The sequence below is a fragment of the Gadus chalcogrammus genome, chromosome 14 (genome assembly GCF_026213295.1).
Source record: "Gadus chalcogrammus isolate NIFS_2021 chromosome 14, NIFS_Gcha_1.0, whole genome shotgun sequence".
NCBI lineage: Eukaryota > Metazoa > Chordata > Actinopteri > Gadiformes > Gadidae > Gadus > Gadus chalcogrammus.
In genome coordinates this window covers 183,646-195,121 of record NC_079425.1, presented here as the reverse complement: position 1 = coordinate 195,121, position 11,476 = coordinate 183,646, and the positions used below count along the sequence as shown (strand labels likewise).

General features: G+C 41.6%; 1 protein-coding gene across 1 annotated transcript in view; it reads left to right on the top strand.

Annotated features, from left to right (window-relative positions):
• Nucleotides 1–11,476, top strand: part of LOC130403562 (SH3 and multiple ankyrin repeat domains protein 2-like) — a 66,832-nt gene that overhangs the window by 16,783 nt on the left and 38,573 nt on the right. Inside the window, exon 6 of the mRNA XM_056607976.1 lies at nucleotides 3,478–3,559. Within this exon, the coding sequence (XP_056463951.1) occupies nucleotides 3,478–3,559 (82 nt within the window). The remainder of the gene's footprint in view (nucleotides 1–3,477; nucleotides 3,560–11,476) is intronic.

Below are 11,476 nucleotides of genomic sequence, written 5' to 3'. Positions count from 1 at the left end.
AAAGGGAACTAGCAGTCTGTCTGTCCACCTCACAACACCCTGGGAATGGTTGCACTTTGAACCGATCAGACGGATCCAAGTGCTTCCGCAAATGTTGACGCAACAAGCCATCAATTATGTGACATTTTGTGACAGCAAAAGGCTTTGACCACACATGCAAGTGTGTGGTCAAAGCCCCCCCCCCCACACACACACACACACACACACACATACGCTCTCTCTCTCTCTTGGGAAAGGACTGGAAAACATCAAACACCTACCAGACACACTAACACATTAACTCAATGCATAGTTTTCATTTTGTATTGTTTACCAATGCCCATGCTGGAGTGTTAACTGAAATGTAACCACATGAAACCCTCCTGAAGCTTAGTCTAAGTCTAAAGGATTTATTGGCATTGGCAATACCTTTTATTAGTTTTGCACAAACATGTGAACATGCGCGCATTTACGCACGTGCATAAACACACACACACACACACACACACACACACACACACACACACACACACACACACACACACACACACACACACACACACACACACACACACACACACACACACACACAAGGAAGGCAGCCTTTCAAGCTGCCACACATCCACCTTCCCTATTGATCTGTGACCATAGCAACCATAGCAACTAGCCACAGTCGGACAACAGTTGCTATGGAGTGGGCTTTCCGGTGATGTAGTAGTCTCTCTCTTCTCCCTGCAAACCCTCCCTGTAGTCTCTCTCTTTTGTCTTTATTGCATTACCCTGATTCATCACACCATCTCTGTCTATCTGTCTGTCGCGCTTGTCTAACCGTCTGTCTTGTCTTCCTTGTCTGTCTGCACAATACATCCTGACCATCGGTGTGGCTGGAGTATCAGGAGGAGATGTTCTTCTAGATGTTCTGCTAGATGTTCTGCTAGATGTTCCTGCCCGGGCCGGACCAAAGGAGATGAAGTTTCCATAGTCTTGGCAGCTGGTGTGAGAGTGTGTGGAAGAGAGGGAGCGGGAGGAGAGAGGGATATGGGGGAGGGAAGGGATCCAGCTGAGAGCAGGGCAGAGTTGGAGAGAAAGCTCACTCTAGCAGCTTTAGAATGTATGTGTGTGCGTCTATTCATGTGGTGGGTGCGCGTCCTTCTAATCTTTTCATCTGACACCCATTCAATTAAATTCTGATTTCTGATGGAGGAACCCCTTCCTGCTGGATGAATGAACTGAGAAGAGAAAGGTTGTAAGGAGAGAGGCCATAAGGGAACTACAGTGGTGGGCCACAGCTACCTTATCATTACACCTCTCAAGATGGATTGAATGTGCTCTGGGCCAACAGCAGCACATGAATATATAAATTGTTTACAAAATATATATACATATATATTTTTTTTTTAGCATGACAAAACGACCACAAAACAACATCCCGAGTTTGAGATCTCAATCATGGCATATGCCCAATATCCCGAGATATCTAACTAATCAAATTATGAGGTTCACGTGTAGCATATACTAATTTTGTTTGTCCTACTGTTTATTAGGATTTATTAAGGTTCTGCATTAGTTATTACAGCAGCAACAAGTATTCTTGGTGTGTGCTGTGTTCTAATATCCATACTATCCGTATTTACTATACTTAGTCTGAGTACGTAGGGCGTTCCAATTAAGATCGGCGCGAAAATAAGTGTACTGAAAGGACCCGGAGGGTGTACTCAAAACGGTCAAACCCCGAAGTGTGGGTCGATGTACACTTTTCGTACTCAACGGCTGCCATCTTAGCTACGTAGCGGAAGAGGGCGGAGCCAGGCTGAGCCAACGTCTGCCCATTTTCCACATAGCCTGCATTAATAGATATTTTGTAGTTTGTATAGCTTTTATAGCTTTTTGTAGCTGCTAGGCGTAAAGAGTTCACCGTTCAAAGCGGGATGTTCATTGCGGGGGAGGAGCCGCGGCGTCAGTCACGATCGTAACTTCCGGTTAGTGCACCACAGAGTATTCGATTTGGAACAACACTGACGAATCAGCACACTTAGTGAGTGCGGATAGTGTACTACGTTTAAGTGTACTCATGGCAGTATGGATATTGGAACACAGCACTGGTATCAACACAAGTGTCATATTACAGATAATCACAATATCAACACAACAAAGTACAATAGAAATAAGTGAAGATACGACTTCTCACCACACTAGTGGTCTACAGTTGTACCAATTAGGGCTGCAACAACGAATCGATAAAATCGATAACTAAAAGCGTTGCCAACGAATTTAGTCATAGATTCGTTGAGTGGCGCGATTAATAAATCACTCGTAGGCGCGGAACTGTTTAAAGAAGCCGACGCCGACGCCGACAGGTCCATGCCTCATGCATCATACCTCCGGATCCGTCCGTACCAAACGTTGTCTCCGGGACTACCCGTCATACCTCCGTCCGGTTCCAGCGTTGTTATGGATGTTACGCAATACATCCTCTAGAGGCCAGTGACTGTCTTGTCACAAATGACCGGCATCGACAATCGCAAACATGGCGATGATTTTGCTTTGTGTAATCCGAAATCGGCCCAAAAAAAAAGGGGCAAAAAGTGTAGGCCTACGTGGCGGTGGCATGTGACGGCCCTCACCAACCCGCAGATTCTCTCCTCAAAATGATGCGCCATTTTAAATGACCAATTACAACTCATTGCCAAAGCAGGTGAACAATAAAATAAAAAGGTCAGGTATATAGTATAATGTAAGTATAAAACGATAATATATAATATATATATATATCAGATATTATACTACTCTCCCTATTTTCACAAATGGTTGGACTTCTGACTCTACTCAGTACCGCCGCCCTGATTTCGGTTGGTATTGCTCCGTTTCTCCCGGAGCACTCCGGATTCGTAAACTGAGAGGCGACGGACCCACTGACGGATGAAACAACCTCCGGGCCGGACGTAGTAGGACGGAGACAGCAAGAGCTGTGATTGGTCCTCTAACAAAATAATTTCCAGAAACACATTTATCGGTTTCACTTTGCACCTTATTTACTTTGTACATTGTTTGTTTGAAGTAATGTTCAGTTTTTGAATAAAGATGCGAAAATTACAAATTTTCTTCTTTTTATCTGATTCATCGATTAATCTGAAAAATAATCGACAGCTTAATCGATTATTAAAATAATCGTTAGTTGCAGCCCTAGTACCAATATGATGAGTCCAGTAATTTGTACCTCAATCACTGTACATCATAGAGCATTCACATCAGGATTAGGAATGACATTCAAATCTCTCCCTGAGAGTGTTGGTTTAAGTGTGTCACAGTACAACTGTATCCCTGCATTTCTTAGTGTAATGATTGGATATATTTACTTCTGTATGTATGCATGTATTTATGTTTTGAAACCTCAACTAGTCTTGATTACAGGTTAATCAGGGGTGCCGACACTATAATCCGTATAATAGTAACATGTGTCTTTCGGGAGGGGTAATGTTTCGTGTTTTGTTTTGTCAGATTCCAGAGCGGATCGCAGCGACAGACGGAAGCTCTTCAGACACTACACCGTGGGGTCCTACGACAGCTTTGACGCCTCCAGGTAGGAACAGCGCCTGATGAGGAACATCTTACTGTGTTTCAGTGTGAGATGGATGAGAGAGGGTACGGCCTTCAGTGTCCGTCCCCTGTAGGCTTCGGCTGACGGTATCACATCTACAGTCAGGATCCCTCGTCTGATGGGCTCTTGGTACTCAATAGGCCTCTCCAAAGATAGCATGGATGACGGGTTGGGGGGGTAACATGACAAAGCACACAGAGCTGAACAAGCAGCCTCCAGACGTCAGAACCCAGCGCGGCCCAGCGCTGCACTGAGGTGTTGCACCACGTGTGCTGAGCCTGTAAACACACACTGTGGTCCAGGACTAAAACAGATGACTCTTATATTGTATGCATAGCCATCCATGCTCCAACCACCACCATCCTCCCCCGATGTGAATGAACTGGATGATGATGGAATCTACATTGAGCTGTGATGCTACTCGCTGTAAATGGAGACTCCTATCGGTGTGTGTGTGTGTGTGTGTGTGTGTGTGTGTGTGTGTGTGTGTGTGTGTGTGTGTGTGTGTGTGTGTGTGTGTGTGTGTGTGTGTGGGTGTGTGGGTGGGTGGGTGGGTGGGTGGGTGTGTGTGTGTGTCCGCGCAGTGTTTGAGCCCCGCAGAGAGTGTATCGGCTCAATGTGTTTCTGACAGATTAAAAATCAATGTCTGCCAATGGCTGAACACAGAAACCAAAGAGTGTCCCACTGTGGCTGCTGGGCAATTCCAGCCAACACAAGGCGGGTTAGGGTGAGGGATTTGGAGAAAACGGATCAAAGTATTTTTCTATTTCCATTTCTTGACGGTGCTCAAAAAAGAGTTAAAAAAAACATAAAGAGATTCTTCATATGATGTATGATGGGTTCAGGGGGACATGAACAGAAAGAACAGTGTTCAGAGTGGTTCATTAATGCGCTAATGTCCCACTGCTAACCACTACATTAGTTGATAAATGATCCCTTTCATTTGTTTGTGTGTGTGCCTGCGTGTGTGTGTGTGCGTGTGTGTGTGGCCGTGCATGTGTGTGTGCGTGTGTCTGAAAATCTAGGTGGGAGATTGAGGTTATATGGGGACCATGTGAGGTCTGAGCAGGTCTCTGAGGCTCAGGGACTCACTGCAGGTTGTGTTAGTAGACAGTCTTTGGTCAGTCCGTCTCCTGTCTGGTGTTCTGGAGCGATGATCCCTCTCACTGAGGCTGGACCCTCTGGTCTTTAAGATATTTTATTGTGTTGAATCTTGCAGAAGTCATTTAGCTATGCACTAAGCCGAATGACGGCTGTATATACGTCTCTTTTATCAAGCCGTCACATTTGTGAAGTAGTCAGGGCTCATTTATGCTTGAAGAACTGGATTATCATTTATGTTGATACATGACTTTCGCTGACACATGGAAACCCAATTGACTGCCAAAGACAGAATGAGAGGTTAGGGTAAGGGTTAGGGTTTGGGTTAGAGTTAGGGTTCGATAGCTGACTACATTTCACTGGGCTGCAGGGAGGCATCGGTTCCACCATTCCTCAGAACAAGTACAAGTTCAAGTACTTACGTTTGAGTATCCGCCGATACGAGTACCGATACGAGTACTAAATAATATTATTTAAAGAACACGGCCCCCTCGACAAAATAGGGGGCGTGTTATCGCCCTGGTTACGACCCACGGCGACTTACAGATACTCTTTAGTACCGTTGTTGGATATGAGCGTTATAATGAGCGATGTTGTATATGAAACACACCGTAGTGTGATGCTATAGGTGTCCGGGAAATACCTCAAGGGTATTAAATAAAGCGCTGCCCAGCCGGGTCTTCACCATCCACACACACTCACTGTAGTTTGATACTATAGGTGTCCGGGAAGATGTTAAGGTTAGGCCACTCAAGTGGCTCTTCCCCGCTACGTTACGCGTCACGCTACGTCACATAGCGTGACGTAGGCCCATGAGGGACATCAGCCCAGTACCCGTCCGAGGCCTGGAGTCAATGCATTCCTAGCTGCAAGGCTATTGGCCATCATATCAGGTATCATATGATGGGTCTTTCACACTATTGAATATTCTAAAGTGTAGGTGAGTGCTCTGTTTCAGCCTTTGGCTTTGAGGTCTAGGAAGGATGTCTAGATGCTCACGGCTCACAGCTGCGGTGTGATTATTATGCACTGATTAAGCACCTTTGTGGGCAAAGCAGAGGTACTCTGGGGCTAAAGTTTCAGTTGGACTGTCTTGTAGACCAGAAACCACTGCGCTTTAGCCAGTACATATCATCAGTATAGAACTCATTCAAATACACTGAATATATACGACATGAGAGGTGTATCCTCCATGCAGCAGAGACCTCTTGTGATGAGTATCAGCCTGTGTGTCCTGAATACAGTGTGTCCTGTATACAGCCTGTGTGTCCTGTATACAGCCTGTGTGTCCTGTATACAGCCTGTGTGTCCTGTATACAGCCTGTGTGTCCTGTTTACAGTGTGTCCTGTATACAGTGTGTCCTGTCCTCATTCTGATAGTTGCCATCTTTGTTGCAAAAAGACGATGTCCTTCTGAAATGCCCGAAGAGAAAAAAACCAACATGTTGGGTGACCTTGGAAGAAGCTCCACCAACAGGATAACCTTCAGCGGGAGAGCAGCAGGGGGCGGAGCCTCCAAACAGATTGGGTTGCTAAGGGAACCGCTCTGTTGCTAGGACAGCAGTTGCGCCTCTCTCTCCATCCCACATGTCTCTCAGCGTCTCCTCACACAGAGCACCAGTAATGCAGCACTCTGCATCAGAGAAAAGAACCTCAGAACAGGACCTCAGAAAATAACCTCAGAACAGAACCTCAGAACAGAACCTCAGAACAGAACCTCAGAGAACAGAACCTCAGAACAGAACCTCAGAAAATAACCTCAGAACAGAACCTCAGAACAGAACCTCAGAACAGAACCTCAGAACAGAACCTCAGAGAACAGAACCTCAGAACAGAAGCTCAAAACAGAACCTCAGAACAGAACCTACAAACAGAACCTCAGAGAACAGAACCTCAGAACAGAACCTCAGAGAACAGAACCTCAGAACAGAACCTCAGAAAATAACCTCAGAAAAGAACCTCAGAACAGAACCTCAGAGAACAGAACCTCAGAACAGAACCTCAGAACAGAACCTACCAACAGAACCTCAGAGAACAGAACCTCAGAACAGAACCTCAGAGAACAGAACCTCAGAACAGAACCTCAGAAAATAACCTCAGAAAAGAACCTCAGAACAGAACCTCAGAGAACAGAACCTCAGAACAGAACCTCAGAACAGAACCTACCAACAGAACCTCAAAGAACAGAACCTCAGAACAGAACCTCAGAGAACAGAACCTCAGAACAGAACCTCAGAAAATAACCTCAGAAAAGAACCTCAGAACAGAACCTCAGAGAACAGAACCTCAGAACAGAACCTCAGAACAGAACCTACCAACAGAACCTCAGAGAACAGAACCTCAGAACAGAACCTCAGAGAACAGAACCTCAGAACAGAACCTCAGAGGACAGAACCTCAGAACAGAACCTCAGAGCAGAGCCTCAGAAAAGAACCTCGGAGAACAGAACCTCAGAACAGAACCTCAGAAAATAACCTCAGAACAGAACCTCAGAACAGAACCTCAGAATAGAACCTAAGAACAGAACCTCAGAATAGATCCTCAGAACAGAAACTCTGAGAACAGAACCTCAGAACAGGGTTAGGGTTAGAACAGAACAGAACCTCAGAGAACAGAACCTCAGAACAGAACCTCAGAGAACAGAACCTCAGAACAGAACCTCAGAAAATAACCTCAGAAAAGAACCTCAGAACAGAACCTCAGAGAACAGAACCTCAGAACAGAACCTCAGAACAGAACCTACCAACAGAAACTCTGAGAACAGAACCTCAGAACAGAACCTCAGAACAGAACCTCAGAGAACAGAACCTCAGAGAACAGAACCTCAGAACAGAACCTCAGAGAACAGAACCTCATAGAACAGAACCTCAGAACAGAACCTCAGAACAGAACCTCAGAAAATAACCTCAGAACAGAACCTCAGAACAGAACCTCTGAACAGAACCTCAGAGAACAGATCCTCAGAACAGAACCTTGGAGAACAGAACCTCAGAATAGATCCTCAGAACAGAACCTCAGAATAGATCCTCAGAACAGAACCTCAGAGAACAGAACACTGGTACACCGCTGTCCTCAACCGCGCGGAGGCTCTACTTTGCACACAGAACACTGCTTCATATATCTTCACATATCTTCATGTATTGTCATGTATCTTCATATATCTACATGCATACAGTCACCTGGTTAATTTATCTTCATATATCCTCAAATATCCTCATATATCTTCATATATCCTCATATATCTTCATATATCTTCATATATCTTCATATATCCTCATATATCCTCATATATCCTCATATATCTTCATATATCTTCATATATCCTCATATATCCTCATATATCCTCATATATCCTCATATATCTTCATATATCCTCATATATCCTCATATATCCTCATATATCCTCATATATCCTCATATATCCTCATATATCTTCATATATCCTCATATATCTTCATATATCCTCAGATATCTTCATATATCTTCATATATCTTCATATATCCTCATATATCTTCATATATCCTCATATATCTTCATATATCCTCATATATCTTCATATATCCTCATATATCCTCATATATCCTCATATATCTTCATATATCCTCATATATCTTCATATATCCTCATATATCCTCATATATCCTCATATATCTTCATATATCCTCATATATCTTCATATATCTTCATATATCCTCATATATCTTCATATATCCTCATATATCTTCATATATCCTCATATATCTTCATATATCCTCATATATCCTCATATATCCTCATATATCTTCATATATCCTCATATATCTTCATATATCCTCATATATCCTCATATATCTTCATATATCCTCATATATCCTCATATATCTTCATATATCCTCATATATCTTCATATATCCTCATATATCTTCATATATCCTCATATATCCTCATATATCCTCATATATCCTCATATATCCTCATATATCCTCATATATCCTCATATATCCTCAGATATCCTCATATATCTTCATATATCTTCATATATCTTCATATATCCTCATATATCCTCATATATCCTCATATATCCTCATATATCCTCATATATCCTCATATATCTTCATATATCCTCATATATCTTCATATATCCTCAGATATCTTCATATATCTTCATATATCCTCATATATCTTCATATATCCTCATATATCCTCATATATCCTCATATATCTTCATATATCCTCATATATCTTCATATATCCTCATATATCCTCATATATCCTCATATATCTTCATATATCCTCATATATCTTCATATATCCTCATATATCCTCATATATCTTCATATATCCTCATATATCCTCATATATATTCATATATCCTCATATATCTTCATATATCCTCAGATATCCTCAGATATCCTCATATATCCTCATATATCTTCATATATCCTCATATATCTTCATATATCTTCATATATCCTCATATATCTTCATATATCCTCATATATCTTCATATATCCTCAGATATCCTCATATATCTTAATATATCCTCATATATCTTAATATATCCTCATATATCTTCATATATCTTCAAATATCCTCATATATCTTCATATATCGTCATATATCCTCATATATCCTCATATATCCTCATATATCTTCATATATCTTGAAATATCCTCATCTATCTTCATATATCGTCATATATACAGTCACCTGGTTCATATATCTTCATATATCTTCATATATCCTCATATATCCTCATATCCTCATATATATTCATATATACAGTCACCTGGTTCATATATCTTCATATATATATTATATATATGTATGTATATATTCATATTACTAATTGCCCCTAGTGGGATTGATAAAGTTGTATTGTATTGTATATATCCTCATATGTCCTCATATATCCTCATATATCTTCATATGAGATGAGAGACAAGGTAAGGAGTTGTTTTAAAAGGGACTCCATGAGTCATAATCTAGTGCACTGCGCGGACACAAGTGTGTGTGTGTGTGTGTGTGTGTGTGTGTGTGTGTGTGTGTGTGTGTGTGTGTGTGTGTGTGTGTGTGTGTGTGTGTGTGTGTGTGTGTGTGTGTGTGTGTGTGTGTGTGTGTGTGTGTGTGTGGGCGTGTTTGTGTGAGATGGGGGATGTCACATTAGAGGCATCAGTCTAGTAGAGGTTAACAACAGCCTTTCAATACACATAATCCAGGATGTGTGTTATAGTCGCACAGTAAATCGTACGATGGGTGTGAGTAGATCATAGGTGTTAGTAGATCATAGGTGTTAGTAGATCATAGGTGTTAGTAGATCATAGGTGTTAGTAGATCATAGGTGTTAGTAGATCATAGGTGTTAGTAGATCGTAGGTGTTAGTAGATCGTAGGTGTTAGTAGATCATAGGTGTTAGTAGATCGTAGGTGTTAGTAGATCATAGGTGCTAGTAGATCATAGGTGTTAGTAGATCATAGGTGTTAGTAGATCGTATGATGGGTGTGAGTAGATCGTAGGTGTTAGTAGATCATAGGTGTTAGTAGATCATAGGTGCTAGTAGATCGTAGGTGCTAGTAGATCGTAGGTGCTAGTAGATCGTAGGTGCTAGCAGATCATAGGTGCTAGTAAATCGTACGATGGGTGCTAGTAGATAGTATGATTGGTGTTAGTGGTGTTTGTAGATCGTGTGATAAGTGTCAGTAGATCACAGGTGTTAGAAGATCGTGTAATAGGTGTTAGTAGATCGTATGGAAGGTGTTAGTAGGTCGGTGTTAGTAGTTTGTAGGTGTTAGTAGATCATGTGATAGGTGTTAGTAGATCAGTGTTAGTAGATCGTATGGGTGTTAATAGATTATAGGTGTTAGTTGATTGTGTGATAGGTGTTAGTAGATCATATGGTAGGTGTTAGTAATTTGTAGGTGTTAGTGGATGTTATGATAGGTGTTAGTAGATCATGTGATAGGTGTTAGTAGATAATAATAATAATAATAATACATTTAATTTAGAGGCGCCTTTCAAAACACCAAAGGTCACCTTACAGAGCATATAGTCATCATACATTTTTTTAAAAAACAAGACATTGTGGAAAAAATAAATAAATAAATAAACATAAGCAATAAGAAATAAATAAAACAAAAACAAGACAAAACAAAACAAAAAAAACAATCAAAACAGTGATCAGTTAGACGTTGTGTGCGAGTTTGAACAGGTGAGTTTTGAGTTGTGACTTGAAGGTTGTAATGGTGTCTGACTGTTTTATGTGTGGGGGGAGGGAGTTCCAGAGCCTGGGTGCTGAACAGCTGAATGACCGGGCACCCATTGAAGTGAGTCGTGATGTGGGGATACATAGTAGTCCAGCAGAGGCAGAGGCAGCAGATCAGTGTTAGTAGATCGTATGGGTGTTAGTAGATTATAGGTGTTAGTTGATTGTGTGATAGGTGTTAGTAGGTCATATGGTAGGTGTTAGTAGGTTGGTGTTATTAATTTGTAGGTGTTAGTGGATCTCATTATAGGTGTTAGTAGATCATATGGTAGGTGTTAGTAGGTTGGTGTTATTAGTTCGTAGGTGTTAGTGGATCTCATTATAGGTGTTAGTAGATCGTTGTTAGTCGATAATATGATAGGTGTTAGTAGGTCATGTGATAGGTGTTAGTAGGTCATGTGATAGGTGTTAGCAGGTCATGTGATAGGTGTTAGTAGGTCATGTGATAGGTGTTAGTAGGTCATGTGATAGGTGTTAGTAGGTCATGTGATAAGTGCTGGTAGGTCATGTGATAGGTGTTAGTAGGTCATGTGATAGGTGTTAGTAGGTCATGTGA